Source organism: Alosa sapidissima, chromosome 16, assembly GCF_018492685.1.
Source record: "Alosa sapidissima isolate fAloSap1 chromosome 16, fAloSap1.pri, whole genome shotgun sequence".
Lineage (NCBI taxonomy): Eukaryota > Metazoa > Chordata > Actinopteri > Clupeiformes > Clupeidae > Alosa > Alosa sapidissima.
In genome coordinates, this window is record NC_055972.1 from 27,779,893 (window position 1) to 27,799,375 (window position 19,483).

The 19,483-nt window shown below is 40.4% G+C and overlaps 2 protein-coding genes across 3 annotated transcripts; both read right to left on the reverse strand.

Annotated features, from left to right (window-relative positions):
- Positions 1–667: 667 nt before the first annotated feature.
- Positions 668–12,048, reverse strand: LOC121685230 (serine/threonine-protein phosphatase 4 regulatory subunit 3-like). 2 transcript variants are annotated; one of them, XM_042065639.1, is made up of 16 exons: positions 11,616–12,048; positions 9,924–9,979; positions 9,568–9,666; positions 8,422–9,045; positions 7,692–7,769; positions 7,258–7,374; positions 6,298–6,414; positions 5,586–5,717; positions 5,232–5,334; positions 4,960–5,001; positions 4,696–4,854; positions 2,958–3,127; positions 2,726–2,865; positions 2,467–2,615; positions 2,171–2,286; positions 668–2,053 (listed from the first exon to the last, which is right to left on the reverse strand). In XM_042065639.1, exons 1-16 carry the CDS (start codon positions 11,755–11,757, stop codon positions 1,949–1,951), a joined length of 2,349 nt encoding a protein of 782 aa, XP_041921573.1. In that variant the 5' UTR covers positions 11,758–12,048; the 3' UTR covers positions 668–1,948. The 2 variants fall into 2 exon arrangements, with proteins under 2 accessions (XP_041921573.1, XP_041921572.1); XM_042065638.1 differs by having other exon boundaries at positions 2,171–2,367.
- A 326-nt stretch (positions 12,049–12,374) lies between these two features.
- LOC121684989 (polyribonucleotide nucleotidyltransferase 1, mitochondrial) lies at positions 12,375–19,053 on the reverse strand. The gene is made up of 28 exons (XM_042065194.1): positions 18,791–19,053; positions 18,479–18,539; positions 18,000–18,074; positions 17,723–17,828; positions 17,547–17,596; positions 17,382–17,445; positions 17,250–17,297; positions 17,026–17,139; positions 16,736–16,922; positions 16,564–16,615; positions 16,424–16,481; positions 16,204–16,300; positions 15,982–16,084; positions 15,784–15,854; positions 15,632–15,668; positions 15,249–15,315; positions 15,076–15,165; positions 14,930–14,983; positions 14,723–14,832; positions 14,073–14,144; positions 13,894–13,957; positions 13,695–13,778; positions 13,525–13,608; positions 13,312–13,418; positions 13,133–13,188; positions 12,928–13,006; positions 12,797–12,844; positions 12,375–12,645 (listed from the first exon to the last, which is right to left on the reverse strand). The coding sequence occupies exons 1-28, from the start codon at positions 18,910–18,912 to the stop codon at positions 12,493–12,495; spliced, it is 2,313 nt and encodes a 770-aa protein (XP_041921128.1). The 5' UTR covers positions 18,913–19,053; the 3' UTR covers positions 12,375–12,492.
- Between the last annotated feature and the right edge of the window lie 430 nt (positions 19,054–19,483).

Sequence of the window (19,483 nt, forward strand, 5' to 3'; positions counted from 1 at the left end):
TGTATTATGTTACTGTAAGAATCATACACCACAATAGTAAAACAGCTGTATCTTAGGTGGTAGACAATATATTGAGAATATATTGATATTTGCCACAATACACCAGATCGCTGTGTCATACTTATTTAGTATGATCATTCTAATTTTATTTTGGTACATTCATCTACTCTGATAATACTGCTTCTGAAGTCCAGAATATGTCGTACAACCTCAAGCCTTTTGTGCCACATTTTAAAATGAGAGTATGTAGCCTACGAGTTAATTTTGATAAATCAGTCTGAGAATTCCACACCGAAACGTACAAATTCTAAACTATGGCAGAAATAAAATCGCAAGACTCTAATCAGTCCTCTTTATCTTAAAAAGTGAGAAATTGCAATAATACTGCATTAAGGCCCATAAATTTAGATGATATCACTTCTGTTGTGGGGACACCTTCCTTTGCAACAACGAAGATTATGTGAATTTCATGGGAGAAAAAAAGCAAAGAGTAGTTTGTCTTCTGTTTTTAAAAAAAATGCATGGGTCTTGGTTCTTTCAGGGATGAAATCAAGAACTGCAGTGTCTTAGATGCATGTACTATGGATGCTATATGGACATCTGATAATCCTCAAACATAAGGGTCAGTTTTCATTCAGCAACCAAAAACAGAAAATAAAGATTCACATTTAATGCCAGGCTCACATTTAATCTGAAAACTTTCCAAATATCAAATGTATACAAATGGTTTAGAGTGGAGATAGTGGTAGTAAATGCACTTTTACAAAATTTCCATGGAGTAAAACAAAAACCTACAGTGCGCTCTAGACATTTTTTGAATTTTTTTACAATTGGGCCCTCACAGGTCTTAATTCTTAATTATCAATCTGAAACGTTCTCATTTCTGGTGTGGATTTTTGCTACATCTGTCGATAGGAATGTCTACATGCTGGGAGAGGCTGGTTGAAACCATCAGTGCTTACAGAAAACATCTCACAGAAAACCTAAAGCACAACTACCGAGAGCCTGGGTTCTTAGAGCCGACCGCTGGTGCAGGGAACTCTTCAGAACGTAAACACTTCTGGAGACTCGACATAGCAGAGGGCCACATCTTTTTAAATCTGTAACCGAGCAACATCACAAACAGACCCCCAAACGTCTGCCAATCAGCTGCAAGAGGATTTTTTTTTTAACTGCAGTTTAATACATCTTATTAAAAATCAGTATCATGACTATTCTACAATGAGTCAAATTATCTGATTAAAAGGGTAAACAGTGGTCCCACCTTCTTGTGCAAAAGTATTACACTGGCAGGAATTGACTCCCCCCATTAAAAAAATCATTTAAAGAGGCAAACAATTAAAAAGAAAAAAATAAAACTGCTGTACAGTACTTTTAATAGACTCATGAATACAAGATTCCTGGCTGATGTAGTTCCACTTGAGCCTCCGTAGGGGGAGCTTTTCCATTCTTCAAGTTCTGATGCTCACCTTTCAGAAGCTGCATTTCATTTCAAACATTTTTTTTTCCTTTTTATTTTTTTTTTTTTAAATCTGCCATCCCACCTCCTCTTTTTTTTGGCCTGATTCTCTCCACCCAACCCAAGTAAAAAGGACACGTTGCTCTTTTAAGGGTCTGCCTGCCAAGCTTCCATCACTGAGCGGGCTAGTCCTGCTAGCCTGACTGGCCCTCCCGTCACCCCCCTTTTGCTCCCAATCAGGGAGCTTTGTAGCGGTGAGGAAGTGCTACAACCCTGCTGGTGTGCCTGGGTCCTGGGGAGAGTGGGGAGGGAGGGAGGAGGGCGATTGGGAAGCTCCTCCGGTCCACAGGCTGTGCGGCTGTGGCTGTGCGGGAGCAGGAGGTAGAGTGGGTGGGGGGGATAAGGGGTGGTGAGGAAGATCTTTGTCCAGTGGACCGTGACACTGTGGCACCATGGGACACCAGACCTCAGGATTAGCTTTTTACTTCTTTATGAGCCTAGACGGGGTCGTTTCCGTGGCGACTGTTCCTCCTCCTCATCCTCCTCTTCTTCGTCTTCATCATCTGGATAATCCACAAGTCCTACCAGCCCCGTCTGTGGATGTAAAAAAAATGTGTGATTGAGGAAATGTGTTGGTCTTTGGCAAAAACTGAAAACTCATGCCAAGACCACGAGATGCCTATATAATGAAAGTGTACGTTGACACGTCACCTTTACGACAGGAGTGGCAGGGAGAGCAGCTGCCTTGGCTGAAGAACCATTGGGACTGGTGGCAGAGGCAGAAGTGGCCGCTTTGCTGTTGGCGCCATTGGCTCCGTGAGCAGCGCCTGCAGAATGAGACAAGGTAAGCTTAAAGCTGCCAGCTGAAGTCCACTTTGGATGGTTTTCTTTGTCCTCACTCTCTTTAACTGCAATGAGAGATAAAAAGTCACGGGTGAGGAAAGAGCTATTTGGCAGCCTGACTAGAGACATTGACGGTATGGCTAGGACGGGGGGGTGGGACATACCTTTCTTGGCCTCCATGAACTTCTCATAACTCTCAGGGAAGTCCTCATCTGACCGGCCCTTCTCTTCCGCAGCCTCGTCCTCGTCATCCTCGTCTTCATTTAACCACATTTCTTCATCGTCCTCCACAGGTCGAGCCTCGCGGCGATACCTGAAGGCGAGGACATCAAATCAAATCAAAGCAGTGACCATTAAATCAGACCATACAAGCAACTCACAACTTCAGAAGACCTCTCAAAGTGTGTGTTACACGCCCCTCACCTGCGGAAGCGTTGGGTCTGTCGGTCCTTCTCCTGCTCGTAGCGCCCCTTCAGGCCCTTAAATGTCTGGACGTACTCGATGGATTCAAGTGCTTTGTAGAAATTGTCCACAATGTGAGCAATGAGAGACTTGACGTCCTCCTTTTATAGAAGATTAAAAGAAAAAAAAGTGTGAGCCATCTGTGCAGTTGACTATTATGGAATTTCATAGTTTTGCATCTTTTTTAACATACCACTTTGATAAACTCAAACAGCTCGATGATGGCAGAGTTTAAAAGGTTGTATCGTGTCCCATTGTCAAGCAGGGCGTTGATGACTGGCTCAAACAGGTTCCCTTTGATGATATAGCGGTTGTAATATTCATCCTTCAGCCCAATGATTCTCCTCATGAATCGTAGTGCACCTGTAGAAAAACAAAAGGACCATGTCAACCACCATTCTGCAACAGATCAAACAATACTCCAGAGAAATAATCTGGCAGATTATCTACATGTATATGTTGATATGAATGTATGTAAATTATACAGTTGTTCCAAATACAAATTGATTATTGAGCTGCACAAGCCATATGTATGCATCTCTTCCCCATTCAATAGTCTTCTGTCTAACTCAAACACAGAATGCAAATCTGTATATATACACACACACACACACACACACACACACACCACACACACACCCCTGTGTAGGACATCCTTAATAGATGGGTTGTAAACACAATGGCACATTTTACAGTCTAATTGAGAAGCCTGCACTTGAGACTCATTGGCAAAAATATTCTAGAACACTTGAGTAATGGGACCAAAACGGCCACGCCGATAAAAGTCACATGACTTTAAAGGTGCGATTTGTAGGTGATCAAAACACTGGTGAACGTTCTCAAGACTACCAGACGCGAGCCTCTTCTGGGTTGCCAGATGTAATGAAGACTTAGCTAATGTTGCAACCGACCTGCAGCTGCTTTAACGTTTCTCCAACCATGACCCAGCTACACATTACGGAAACAGTGAAAACAAAAAATACCTCTCTAACCAACGTAACATATTTAGCTGAAGTTAGCGATGCAGATGAAGTTTAGCCTAGAATAGGCTACCTGTTGTGGAGAAATATGGCCAGCTCTGCGTCAGACTTGATATTCTTTGTTTGACGAAGACGTCACCATCTCAGGAAGCTCCTCCGATGTCCACTTAATGTGTTTCTTGTTTGAATTTTGGAAATTTGCCTGCCTCTCGTAGGCGTTCATGACTACAACTGACAGCTGTTGACAGCTGGCCTTTGCTAATTTGGCAACCCAAATAGGAGGACTCGCTAGCCCATTATTAATACGCTATTCTAGAATTAATCGTTCAAAACATAAACGAAAATTCCAAGAGATTCCGCCCCGTAACTCTTTTTTTCCATGGGTTTTACGGGTTAGAGTAATGTCAAATAAGCCATTGCTTCAATTCATCGTGTTTCCTTACTCTCTGACAACATATGGTGATCATTTTTGGAATGGTTACAGTTTATTTTCCATCATTTCCTACATACTGGACCTTTAAGAACAATGTCTATGACAAGACAGCAACTTAAGACAGAAACTTAGTTGTTCCCATGACAACACAACAAAGATGCTATTCTCCATCTTGTCTATGATCCTGATCACACAAACCACGGGTTACGAGGCAGGCAGTGCCTCAACAATGCTCAACATGTGAAACCAATCAACATTCTAGCCACAAATAACCATCGTTACATAGTGAGCAGCCAAACTGTTAACTGTAAAACTATCCACAGCTATGCCAACACAACAAAATCTACACCATTTGCTTCACCAAGAAATTGTAGTGATGATTAACTAATTGCTGACCACATGATTTAAAACAGAATGCCGAGGGTTTTTTTTTTTGCTGCGAGTTGTTTCATAGTGACTACATAATGGAATTTCTCTCTTCCCTCTTGATGTTCTTCACTGCTCTACACTGTACTTACACAGTGCCAAGAAGGTGTGTTTGGAGTTCATGAGCACAAGCACTCTTCTCAGCAGGTCTGTATTCATGATGTAGTTTTTCATGTGGTACGTGTGGTGCTCCACACAGAAGGTCAGCAGCTCCAATATCAAAGCCAAAAGCTGGGCAGTCTGGAAATTATCTGAAAAAGACAGGACACAATAACAACACCACACACACAAATGCAAGCCTTCAAAAAAAGAGAAATAAAAATGGCTGCTTAGTCAAGAGTCTTTGACAGACTTACCAGGGCACACTCGGTTGATTTTTGTAGACCCCTCTTGTATGTCTGCTGGGCAAAAGGACAATTTGTTAAAACTATGCTACTGGTAAATGTCTGCTGCAGCCATTGGCAACCAGAGGTACTGGGCACAACATGTCTAGCTAAGTTAAAACAAGGGGTCTTATGAAGGTGTTATTACAAAAGCAATGGTGCAGTTGCAAGCCGCCACAGTGAAATGTTACAATTTAAAGCACTGGCGACCATATCCTATTTGCACGTAATATCTATCTCCTCACCGCTTGAGTCGCTGTCTTCAGCAGTGTTGGCCAGCAATGGAGCAGTGAGCACGTGCATGCAGTATTTGTAGAAAAAGCTGAGGAACTCAGTCTTCTCAGTTTTCTGGGAAAAGACAAATGATGACAACACTGAGGATTTCAAAATGGCACTGGCATACAAACTCATGATACAAAATGACATTACCACACAAGTGCATCCACAAATAGACGATCAGAATCAGTTTCGCTCGGTATCAGATTTATTAAAAATGCTGCTTTTCATGCAACGGTCATGATGGTATTTCGGCCATCAGACAGAATGTATAAATGATGCACGGAAGGCGCAGAAGGCAAGGAAGATTCCTGCAGTCTTACATTGGTAGGAGCCAGCATGTTCTCTGGGTCAATTAGCGTTCTCAGGAGGCCCATCAGTTGCACAGCTCCCCCCAACTCTGGGTCAGAGTCACAGATCATTTGCTTGATCACCACATTAATCAGCAGCACATCCTACACACACACATACACAAACCAACCACACACACACGGAGGAGATCAGTACAGTGACAAAAGCGTTAAGGTCAACAACACTTAAGTCTACAAAGGGCAAGATTCATGCCACAAACATTATCAACTGCTTCTGAACATTACATTATTTAATCCATGTTTGTTTGCACCAATTTGTTTTTTACCTGGTGGACAATAGATATATTGTATTTTAACACACAAAAGTAAACCCCAGATCTTAAAAGCAATTCTCCAACACCAAGGGTGCTACTTCACACCAATGTATCCCTAATCAAAAGGTTGGCATAACATTGAAGATCTGTTCTCATTACAGGGTAGCATCCAACATCATGGTGATTGATAATGACTGACTGACTATTATTGTGATACATGCTTCAAATGTAAAGCACTTTGAGCTGCATTCTGTGTATGAAAGGTGCTATACAATTAAAGATTATTATTATTATTATTATTATTATTATTATTGCATTACAGTATATTAATCTTGAAAAATATCATCTCAATACCAATGTGATTCTAGAGAAATTGGAAAAACCTGTTGGTACGTGGTGCCCACACTTACATCATCTGCCTGCTGAGGCTCTTGCATGACAAACTCGCGCACCATGGAGGGACTGAACTCCACCAGATAGGATAAGATATCTGTGGCTGCAGCCCTTACCTGGAGGTCATCCATGGCCTGTGCAGGAAACAGCAAAAATTACGATAATGATGGCCATATTTCTTTAATACATTTGTTTATTATTCATTTAGTTTTACTTTTATCCAAAGCAACCTAGAAGTGAGGAATAACATTCAAGCTACAATTCAAGTGCAATAGAAGAGCGTTGAGAACTAATAAATACTAATAGTGTAAGTACTCTTTTGATCCCGTGAGGGAAATTTGGTCTCTGCATTTATCCCAATCCGTGAATTAGTGAAACACACACAGCACACACACAGTGAGGTGAAGCACACACTAATCCCGGCGCAGTGAGCTGCCTGCAACAACAACGGCGCACGGGGAGCAGTGAGGGGTTAGGTGCCTTGCTCAAGGGCACTTCAGCCGTGCCTACTGGTCGGGGTTCGAACCGGCAACCCTCCAGTAACAAGTCCGAAGCGCTAACCAGTAGGCCACCGCTGCCCAATAATACATACAAATACAAGACAACCAGAAGACAATGGTACAGATGATTAAGTACAAACCAGAGGATATATTCAAGACAGATACTAACCTGTTGAGGAGGGAATTATTTTCCTGGTTCCTTCTAGAATTCTACGCAAACAATCTATAGTTTCAGTGTTCTTTATACAGTCTATGGGGAAAATCTCTGAGGGTAATAATGCGAAACTCTCAGTTCGCGAACATTTTAATCAGATATTTGTGACCGTACTCCTCAACAGGCAAATGGGTAGAAAAGGTGCATGGTAAAAATGATTTAAGCATGTTACTATATAGAGTATCTTTAATGAAATGAAAATGACCTTTCTTTGCAATTTGAGCACAACGACTCAGTGTGCAGCCACAGTGGTGTGAACCTACCATCACTATTTCCAGTGCCGGCAGAATCCCTAGATTTGCAAGGGTTTTGAAAAACGCATCCCTGTTCTGGGGCTGCAATGTTTGTGAAAAAGCACAGAACTCCTTGAAGAAGTTCACCTGCAAAAAAAAAAAAAAAAAAAAAAAAAGACGACATGTAAGAAACATGCATGACACATTGCCATTCCCATTGGGTATAATGTGAGATTATATAAATCTTTAGTATCATCTTAGATTTGACCACAGACACATTCAAAAATCTTGAGGAAAACCTTCCCAGAAGAGTGGAAGCTGTTCTAGCTATTCTATACCTATAGATTTAGAATGGGATGTCATAAAAGTTCCTGTTGGTGTAATTGCCAGGTATCCTAATACTTTTGTCAATACATACATAGTGTACATAGTGTAGCGTCAATCTTTGGCATCATGGATCTTACCAGTTCTCTCCTCTTGCTGTCCTCTGTTGCTTCATCGGTTAGTTGGGCGAACACCTCTGTTAAGAGTTTTTCATTCTCCTGTTGGGATAGTAAATCAAGTCTCAAGTTAGTTCAGTAAACATCAGTGCTGTGTTGACCCCAAACCAGCTTTTCAAAAAGCAAGCTATCATTGCAGAAAGATGCAAAAATCAGGGGGAGTGCAAAAGTAGGGTTTGACAGGAGACAAAATATAACTAGAATGCCAGAACTTCACAAAGCAATTAAGTACAAAAAGGGGAAATTTTGTATTTTATAAATCATAGCATATGGGTGTCACAGGAAACACGTATGAATGATACATTTTTGCAATACATTTATAGAGCACATACATCTTCAAATCAGTAGTATCAATGACAAACTGAATGTTTGATACATGATTATGCCTACACATCAGGTTATGAATCAGTTTGATTAACATGTCAAACAAGTGGCAATGCAGCAATTCCTATCCTCTACACCATTTGACAAGGGAGGACAACAAAAGCCAGCCACAATCAAAAGGGCATTTTCAAGCATTATATCCCATATGGCTAGAATTTAGCAATGTGGGTTTGGTACATATTTCACCAAACACACATCCAGACTCCACATATAAATGCACAACACAAGACGGTCACATACACAAAACGATTGTTTTCATTAGCCGTTACAGAGGGCTAAACAACTTTCAGGCACCTCTTCACTAACCTACCTGCAACATGCTAACTATTTCCACTTTGTTGAAGAATATGAAAGAGGTGAGCGTGGACAGGAAGTTCTCCTCAAAGACGGACGGTGTGGGGAGGATGATGTCTTGGATGTACTGCACTCGGTACGTCTGGTGGATCTTCTGACGAAGCTCTGAGTCTGTGATGGGGACCACCTCCTTGAACTTGGCCGTCTTGGTGAGGAACTCCCGATGCCTCTTGGGCTGAACAAGAGCCGGGTCGTATTCCAGGCAGCCCACAACGTCCATGATGCAATCGTCGGAGAACATCACCTCGAAGAGGGCCGCCTTATTGAGGAAAAGCACGCCACGCACAATCTCATAGAGATGATGCAAGCCCTCAAGGTCCTCCAGGTCCTCACAAGTCCTGAAGAGCTGCAACAGCTTCTTGATATAGCCTTCGCTCATGAGTGCTAGGGCCAACTTCTCCCGGCGAATGGGCGACGAGAGCACAGACGTCACCAAGTCGGCGATTTCCTCCAGCCGGGCAAGTTCACAAGGGGGTAGCTCCACCAGGTGACTGGTCTCTGGCAGCTCATCCACACGTTCCTCTTCCGACTCGTCAACGGGATCCTGGGTGATCTCCAGGGCCGGGTCCTTACCCTGGACCTAGGGGCCACATTTAACATTTAAACAAGGGGTGAGTCAACAGGGAGTGAAAAAAAACAAGAAATGGCTTTCACCTACGCCTCTGTTGCGTGATTTTTTTTTCTTCTTCCTTCAGGTCACTACCATGGCCCGCTACCACCACTTATAAAGAGCTTAAAAGCTATAAAGAGATGACTTTCTACTAAATTCAATTAGGGTTGCTACAGAAACCCCACAGATAATTTGTTTCAGAATCACTGCCTAAAAGATCCTGAGGCGAAAAAAAAAAAACTATCTAGGAGTGCATGTCTGGTTTAGGCTGAAGAAAAAATCATGATTTGCTGAAATGGTTGAACAGTAATGTGTTGACAATGTAAACAAGAGTAGTTAACAGGCAGTGAATTTATATTTGGTCTTAGATCACTCTTAAAGCCAACTACACATAATTAAAATGAATATTAAGACTAACTGTATTCCGTACTACAAAGAGCAAACTAAGTGAACTCATTGCAAATCATAACAGTTCTGTAAAGATGCCAATACCTGACAAATCTTTTCCCAGATTTCATCACAGCCAGCTTTCTCTTGAAAACTCAGTGCAAGGTCATAATTCTCTGCTTCTGACCAAACAATCAAGGTGTCCTGGGGACAAAAAAAAAAGTTTTTTTGGCCATGTCTCAAAGTTCATACCCTTTGTCGCCTCAAACCACAAAACTCAATTGATTATGATCAAAGACAAAAAACAGATGCTTTTTTGACATATATTTACAAGATATTTGACAGATTTATTATCATGGACAAGCATCTCAACATTTGCTCTTGATGTGGAGGCTAAAAATAAACAAGAGGACAATGCAGCCTAGCCCAAACAAAGTAAGGGCAAAGATAATTCAACTCACTTGTTGTTTCTGATATGCTGTGTTTGGACTGATTTTCGACTCCAAGAGAAGCGAGCCTGTAAGAACACATTTGTATCACGTTAATGGACTTGTGTTTCATATCAAATCTTTTACCACAGCTATATTTTACCATGTCTGACAAATAATCTACATGAGCAAATTTGATGAGTTGGTTCTATTGACACAGCCTTTCCAATCATCTTTATAGATGTGTATTCATATAGCAGGTTCTCTATAATGCAATGGTTGTTGGTAAACTACTAGCAGATAACTACTAAGTTACCCAACTCACTATTATACCAAAGGACAGTACACACGCAAGTCACAACTCACAAGTGGATAAAATATCTCTCCCAATATCTCATCACTACCTAGATGTTAAAAACTTCCAAGAGAAGTTGGTTTAAACGGGCACATTTGTATCCAAGTTACATCATTATTCCAGCTCAGGTAAAAAACAACAACAATTGATCAATTGTATCTGGCACAAGCAAGCAACAACTAACCTATGGACCCAATTGTATTGAAATCATGCATCATGCTGAGTAGCCAAGTTACTAATAACCTCAAAACGATCAACTTAATTTCTCCCTGAACAAAAACCGGTTGATGATGAACTTCAGACCTCAGCTACTCCAAGATCACAAAGAGTAACTTAGCAGTCAACATAACCAATAGGCTATTTTACATACACATTAGCCAATACAATATAGACACCTTTGCGAAATTAGAGATGTTCTAAAAGGAAAAATGTATGATGAAATGTTATCTGACTGCTAAACACAGTTTAGTTAACCTACAGCCTAACATTATGAGCTTGTAAAAGTTCTGACTTCTTTACTCAATCTTTTGACTCGAATAAAGGTTGGCTAACATTACTAGCTAGACAAAAGCTAAACCTCTGCATCTACCAAAATAATTAACGTTAAGAGATATTGGACCACCATGACAGTTAGCCATTAGAGGCAGTCTAATTAGCACATTTTGTTAACGTTACTCTGAAATGAAATGAAACTACCCTAATGCTACTTATGTTGACGTTAACTGTTAACTGTAGCTAATGCTATCCAAGTAAATCCTGACTTGTGATGGTGAAGAGGCTAAATTATAACAAAACGGGGGCTGTAGCTATGGGTAATGTTATCTATATTATTAAGGGTTAAAAGTAACCTTAGCTTATTACCCAAGACTAGACCGCTAAGTGGATAGCTAACTAACATTTGCATAGAAACTGACAATGCATACAGTATCTTAGGTTCGTGGTAACCTTAGATAAGTTCCTAAGTGAGATTGCTACTTCATGTTAGGCCACTTTGATAAGTTAATAACATTTAAGAGACCCCTAATTTAACGTCACCTCTGTGGTTAGCTTTTCACCCAGCTAACATAACGAACAAGGTCTACGTGGAGGACATGGACCAATCTGTTCAAAAAGTTAACGATGGTTTGTTATTTCTGCGGCCTACAGGCCGACGATTTAACTGATAAATTGGTGGCCAGCGCCACCAGTAACGTATCTAATTGTACAGTTAAGATGGATAACGAGAACAGAGAAAATATATTATGCTGCTAAGAATCCTGTTAACATGGGACAAAACATCTCGTGAAAGAACAGAGTGGAGCTCGAGACGAAATGCATTTGAGGAGCAGCGGACTTGCTTAGCTAGCTAGCCGACTAGCGAGGCTACTCACCATCAGACTCGGCCCGAACTAACAAGCATATTCCTCTCAATCGTTCGACGTAAGTGGATGAAACATGTCCTGTTCCTCTGTCGTCCCACTGTCGGTCTTCATTTAGCGTGTACACTTTTACACGCCGCCGAGTGTCCGACATCGTTTTACTAACCTCAGCCACAGCTTCACCCTAATTTCAATTAAACGTATTTCTCAACCCAAAGCTTCAAACTTTATAACTACCCGCATGTTCCAGCCACACTGCCGTCAAATAGTTCAAGTACATGTATATTGACTTCAAAAATGGCTTAAAATCATACAACAATAGAATTTCTGCATGTACTGCCGAATAACTACAACTACACTGCTACAAACACAACAACTAGCTATGTCGGCCGTTCTTCTATCCGCCATGGACCGCCATCTTGTAATCGGATCTTGTGTCTTTTTCTTCCCCAACGTCAATCAAAGCGTTTACCGCCGCGGGGTCTCCTCCGAGGGGCTACGGAAGCCGAAAGCCATTCGCGTACAAAACGCCTAGGCAGAGTCCGTTTAGACATGCTCTGGCTTAGGCATGAAAATATACATTACGAAATCATAATACAAACTCTACTCCAAGCGCTGGGATGGTGGCTGTTACATTGTTTCACATTTTTTATACAAATGTATATGTTTCTGAATGGGTTTTTACAAACAATAATCTGAATATAAAATGGAAAAAAAATTCACTGTATTGCACCCATGACATAATGATATGAAGCACACTTAAAACAGATGAAAAGGAACAGTTGGACACAGTTTATTTACACTGGTGATTCATTAATACAGATATAGAAAAGACATGCACAATAGAAACAACTTCATGACATATTCATGGTACAGGAGTCCGTTTATATCAGGAGGCACTTGAAGTTTGACCATTGCCTGTCCCCAAGGTGATGCTGTGTTTGTCAGTCAGTGTTTTCACCACTGATGCTGCTGGGGACTGAAGCACCTTCCGAGAAAGTCTCATCCTTCCATCTGTTGGGTCGCGTCCAAAGAATTTAACCTGTCAGAGGAAACCATTTAAAAATAGCATTTTCCAAGAAATGATCTGCTCTACCAGCTAAGCACACTCAGATGATTGAAAACATCTTTATGATGTTTTATGATATTGAATACTCTTCAAAAACCCAATTTCGGGTCTGCAAAGCACTTACTTGGATCTGCTGTCCAACTTCAAAACCAAGGGCACTGGGATGTTTAATCTGAAATTGAACAGGAATATTATATTATCTGATAGTAACCCATAATCACTTGTGCATTCAAAACAGGTTAGACTCATACTAACCCGCTTATGGTCCAACTGAGAGTTATGCAAAAGCACGGGGCTCATATTGGGATAAAGCTTTACCATAACTCCAATATCCCTGTAGGAGAGGAGATGGAACAATAATTATTTCACATGCCTCCCATAATTAAATCAAATCACATAAAAGATAAACAAATAACATGAACTATTCTAAGCAATATAGATTGTTTTATAAACCGTTTACCTTATTTCAGTGATGGTTGCTGTGTAAATGGCACCAAATTCAAGTTGGTGTTCTTGCTACGCACATAAAAAATAAGACAACGGATACATAAGAAGACTCCCCAGGCAATCTCACATACCGGACTCACCAACAATGAGCAAAAACCCAAACAAACTTGGGGAAAAAAAACAGACTCTTACATCATCCTTGCAAATCTCTGTGATGAACTCCTGGGCTTCGCTCATGGCACCAGGTGTTGGCGCAAACACAGAGAAAGTCTCCTCATCCACTTGACTTATTGTGACACCTATTGGACAAATTATAAATACATTTTAAGTTTGCCCACATATTTTCTGTATCTTAGCTTAAGCATGTAACTAAAACATTAGACTCTTTAATTGAACGGAAATTACCTGTCTGAGCTTGAATCCGACGTAAATTGAGGCCACCTGGTCCCACAAAACGGGCTCTCTTTGAGACAGGCACACGGACATTTTCTATAAACACAGAACAGGTATATATTTCTTTAAATAAAAACAAAGACTGAAATATTAAAACATCATCTAAACTGTAAAGATCATACCAACAACAGGCCCATTTTCCTTTCTGGAGGCTCTTGGCTTAGCAATAGTCTGGTTCATGATGTGCAAAATCTCCTTTCTGGCCACTGACAAAACATGAAATCAATGTCATAATGGTATGAGGACAAGAGGGGCCTTTGTTAATACACCACATTGGTTGCTGAGATCATCTTTTTTTCACTCCATTTTATTTAGCTTTACCTGTGGCCTGCTGAATAGCCTCCATTACAATTTTCAAAGGCAGCCCATGAATCTTGATATCAGCCTGAGAAGAGAGGACATGTTGAAAGAATATCACAAGACACAAGATTTCTCTAAAAAAAGAAAGAAAAAAGTGAATAAAACTGAACCCAAGAGGACATATTGCCTGGTACTTGTACCTGTAAGGCATTGATGCCTTTAATCGTCCCTGCCATTTTGAAGTCCATATCACCATTGTAATCCTCAATTCCCTATTTTGGAAAAAATAAATAAATATTTATCGCCAACTTCCAAAATCAGCATCAATAACATGTTGGTCCTTAATTGAAATGATGGGCAAAGTGTAAAGTCACTTGATGTGTAAAGTTTTTCGTCCATGAACTGAAACTATGTGTGTGGCATGTGGAGCATTGAGCTGACCCACCGATGTCTGTGCTTAGGATCTTGCTCATGGTATTAAATTAGCAAATGGATCTTGCCGCATGATTAGCTGAAAGGGGAATTACGGCGATGTTTCACATAGATCTCCGTACACTGTGGGGGAATGAACACGGGGGCTTATGAACATGTCCCCAGTGTGTAGTGCTGCAGCTGCCTGGCTACTAGCTGTTGGCTGCAGCAATCGGTTTTACCTAGCTTGAGTTGCTGCAGCTAAAGCAGCCTGGCAGCTACAGGGCTACGCTTTGGGGGCATGAACATCGGGACTCAGGAACATGCCCCCAGAGTGTAGCACTGAAACTGATTAGCTTAAGTTAAACTTTAGACATGGTAGTTTGCCCGTAATTTCAATTAGGGCTTGTGAGGTGACAGCAATTTGGACAATTCATACCAGAATATCTGTCAGTAACCTATAATCCTGAATTTCAGACGGTTTCTCAGGATCAGGCTTGGATATCAAGCCAATTGCCACACCAGCCACAGCTGATGATATTGGCACACCTAAATCCAAAACAGATAAGGGTCAGTAAAGTTGATATGTCTGGATTCTTTCCTTTGATAAATGTTCAGAGCCAAATGGGATCTTCACAATACATACCAGCATCCATCAGAGCCAAACTGCCTCCACAAGCAGATGCCATGGATGAAGATCCTGGAGAAGACATACATGTAATGCTCAGCAATGGAGAAAAGCACTAATCATGAATTAAATAGGTGCATAATAACAAAGATAAGGAGACAAACCATTGGATTCCAGAACTTCTGATGTGACACGAATTGTGAAGGGGAAGTCTTTGGGGATGATGGATCTCAAGGCTTTCTCCGCTAGTGCTCCTTTGGGATCACAAAAAACAACAACATTAGGAATCTTACTACGATACTTGGCTCATTGCTTATGAGCAACAACAAACACTGACCGTGGCCCAGCTCCCTTCTGTTCATACCGCCCATCTTTCCAATCTCATTTGTTGCATATGGTGGGAACTGAAAGACACAAATTATTTAAAAAAAGATCATTCTAGGGCCCCGGCCATGGCGCGACTGGCTGGGGCACCTGCACCGTAGACCGGCGACCCGGGTTTGATTCCCGCCCCATGGTCCTTTCCGGATCCTACCCCGACTCTCTCTCCCACTCGCTTCCTGTCATTCGTCACTGTCCTCTCATTAAAGGCATAAAAAGGCCAAAAAAAAATAATATATACTTTCAAAAAAAAAAGAAGATCATTCTAGTTTGTTCAAATTAAGGTCACAGTATACTTTAAACTGTGGGTACATACATAGTTATGTTAATGCCACTTACTTCATAGTGAAGCATGAAATTCTTGTCTTTAATGCCACTGTTAAAAAGAAGAAATGAAGGAAATAATGTTATATGTTGAAATTGTCAATTCTCACACACATTCAATTATTTGGTTATATTATTATTTCAAATATTATTATTAATTGTCTTACCTTAAAGCTGTGGTAATTAAATCTGTTTTGACACTGGATTCAAGGGAGTCAAAAGTAACAGTGCAAAGAACCTATGGTATGAACCAAATGCACAGTTAGAAAATAAGAAGTGGAAACATACTGGTTAGTATGTAATCTGTTCAAAATATTTTATTCACACAATCACAGGTAAAATAATTAAAGAGAAATCCCTTATACCTGGGTTTGTCCTCTTTGGAATAGTGCTGAGCCATGTAAAGGCTTGAAAATATCCACTTCGCAAGAAATATCCCTCAGTGCAGTCAGACTTCTACCATCACATCTAGACCACAAATAAAATCTCTGTTAAAATCTATTACATAACTCTGATATGCATGCAGAAGAAAAGGTGGTATGGCACAGATGTTATCACAAGTCTATATGAGTACATCAGAAGCTTACCTTTTGTACTCGTTGAGCACTAGGTTTCGAAATACTTCCTTTGAAACCACATTGAACGACTCAATAACTTCAAAAATATCTGCCTGAGGATACTTTTCTAAAGAGACATAGGAAAGTTATAGAAATTCATAGAAAAGTTATATACTGTACATGATAAAGTTTACATAAAAAGGCTCTGGGTAATAAAGAAATTCTGAGCATAGCTTCATCAGGTCTTTACCTCTAATTTGCTCCTCAGTCTCCAATCTTATCTTGTTTACAGCCTCATCTCGGGAAATCTGAGGAGAAAATAGGTCTCAATATGAGATTGTAAAATGAATCTGCACATACAAGAGACTTAATGCAATAAAGTATGCTTACTTTATCATGGGCGTAGTCAGTGAAAACTGCATAGATCTTTTCACTAGCCTGTCTGTAAAACAAATAGTCACAAATGTAGGTTCAACAGTGTATATCACATTTGCAGGAGATATGACTAGTAATACCTCAAAAAATGAAAAATGTAATGCAAGGAATGAAGACATGGTCTTACCTGCGTACGAAATCCACCATTTCTGGGGGGGGAGCGAACAGTTTTTGAGGTGTTCGTTTGACCACTTTCTGCTCTCTGACCAGCTGCTGAATACCCAGGATGATCTGCTGGATGTGCTTGACACCAACCTTGATGGCGTGACAGAAATCTTGCTGAAGAACGTTCTCTCCAGAGGCCTCCATCATCACTAATGAAAGATACCAAAAGTGAGTGGACCTGTAAGGCTTCTGATGTGCCAATATCCCATTTACAATTGTTTAGCTGCATATGGAGACATGGGTGAGACATACCTACTTGACTGTGCGCTGCTCCTGCCACAACCAGATCCAGAGTGCTTTCGGACATTTGTTTTCGTGTGGGATTCACAATAAACTCCCCATCAACCAAACCCATCCTGACAGCACCTTAAAATTAACATTAGACACACGTCTGGCTTACACAGAATGTATGTCTGATAGTATTTATGTATTCACTCACACAGAACAATTAACCAGCGCATGTACCCATTACATACCTATTGGTCCATTCCATGGGATGTCTGACAAGGCCAGAGCAGCAGATGCTATTGGAAACAAACAAACCATGTGAGGAGTGCCTTTCAGCAATTATTATTTTGCTAGCTGAAAATTCGACTCATTAAGCTCACCTGCATTGATGGCAAGCACATCTGGATTATTAACTCCGTCGACAGCCAACAGGTTACAAAGCACCTGGAATATATAAAACAGGAATCATCATGTGCTTGATTTAATGACAGCTCAACTCAAATAATCAAAACATTAGGATTTTGTAAGATGTTGATATCACTTACTTGTGTGTCATAAAAATATCCCGCAGGGAAGAGGGGCCTTATTGACCGATCTGAGAAAAAAGGTGAGTTCAAACACTACCCTAAAGGCTTTCAATACAATACATACAAAAAGATAATGTATGTGAAAGTGGCTGTTTGGGCTGTTTAGTGGATGTTAAAAAGGTGATTAATCTTACCAATGAGTCTACTGGTCAGAATTTCATTATCTGTAGTTCCCAACTCTCGACGAAGATAATTGGTTGGTATTCTTCCAGCTGCAGCAGCCTTCTGTCTGTAATCCACCTAGTAATCGGGAGCAAATAGTTTTTTACAACACAAACACAAAGCTTATAGAGCAACCAACTAAATATCTCCAAATACAATTACGAAGGTTCCACTGTGTCTTGAAATATGTTAGAGCACTCAAAGGTAAATACATAAACAAGGATCCTCCATGTTGATGTAAGCACTTACAACAAGTGGCATGAACTGAGAGGGAGAGGGTTTTATTCTGCTGACAGCGGTGACCATGACAGAGGTATCCCCAAGCTTATGTAAGGGAAAAAAACAGTTAAGATTAGGGTTGGGAACCAAAATCCTGAATTGAGTAAAATAGATAAGAAGCAATCGGAACCCGAGACTCCAAAACAACAAGCCCTAGCAGTTATTTTAATTAGCTGCTCAAAATTGTTCTGTATGGATTATTAAGGCCTGTATATGTCTGTGCATCAATAAATAAATAAATATTCACTTTGAATGTTCAGTTAAGGTTTAGAACATACTACACCTGGAATAAAGATTAAAGATAGTATTACATTTTGGAATTGAATTGAGAAATCGACAAGCAGAATCAAAATCGGAATGATATCATTGGAATGATAACCCAATTATAAGAATGACTTTCTTGTGTAGATTGAATGGTCAGCTATGCAGCGTTGGAGTACTTATTTTACCTGTACAACTGCCGACCCGTCCGCAAATCTAGCAAGCTTCCCCGTAGATATCTCAAGCTTTCTTCATAGGTGAGAGGGAGTAAAGTAGGTGTTAAGATGTGCAGTAGAAGGCACAGAATTGCAATAAACATAGTTGCATACAATAATTACAGTAACAGAAAAAACTAAGCATCTTTAACCAAGTTTGCAAACTGAACGTCAGTTTATGATTGGCTTTGAGACACGTAAATTATAAGGATTATCAGTTTTACAAATCGTCTACGTGAGACTGTTAGAGATGTTAGCAGCATGACTGAAAGATTTGCTGCCTACCTTTCCCCTAAATCCACTCCAACTTTCCGTATAGTTCCATGACTGCCCCAAACACTCTGATGATGACAACAACGCACACTGAATCGGACCAACGAGGGTCCCAGTCCGAGTAAATATTTCATATTTAGACCAGAGACTGTAAAAAATCTTATTGTAAGAGCGGCATTGACAGATTGAAGTTACTGTAGAGCGCCATGTTAGATCACATGGCCGGAAACTCTGCAGTGGGCATGTTCCGTACGGTCTATGGCATGTTCAGGGTTGTTCGGTTCAAGATAAAAAAAAACAAAAATACATACATACCATAGACTGTAAAAAGATACATACATATATAAACTTTACTTGTTTGCTGTTTATAGATAAAGAGCGTCTCCCACAGTTGGAGTGTGCATAACCAACACAATAACGTTATGTCTTTAACAAAAACTACATTATGTATATTTATCAGGAGTTTATTGCGTTAAGAAAGTGAGAACATTGCCATGTGCCATGCTGCTGTGAAATGTACAACACTAGTCAGTAACTACATCAGATTAAGAAACAGCAGCCTTTAAAACCTTGTAATATGAAATAATAAGTGATTTCTTAGTCGATATGCATGCAGGTATTTAGAAAGTAAAATGAACTGAATTGGAGGAGTATCTAAAACTCAAGATGTTGTCCAAATTAACATCACAAGATCACGCCAAAAGT

Coding starts and splice junctions, on each gene's coding strand:
- LOC121684989 (XM_042065194.1), bottom strand. CDS start 18,912: ATGAAATATTTACTCGGACTGGGACCCTCGTTGGTCCGATTCAGTGTG. Junction 18,075..18,478: donor ACGGGTCGGCAGTTGTACAG/GTAAAATAAGTA, acceptor CCCTTACATAAG/CTTGGGGATACCTCTGTCAT. Junction 13,419..13,524: donor TCGGATTCAAGCTCAGACAG/GTAATTTCCGTT, acceptor TTTGTCCAATAG/GTGTCACAATAAGTCAAGTG.
- LOC121685230 (XM_042065638.1), bottom strand. CDS start 11,757: ATGTCGGACACTCGGCGGCGTGTAAAAGTGTACACGCTAAATGAAGAC. Junction 5,718..6,297: donor AGCCTCAGCAGGCAGATGAT/GTAAGTGTGGGC, acceptor GTGTGTGTGTAG/GATGTGCTGCTGATTAATGT. Junction 5,002..5,231: donor TGAAGACAGCGACTCAAGCG/GTGAGGAGATAG, acceptor TTTGCCCAGCAG/ACATACAAGAGGGGTCTACA.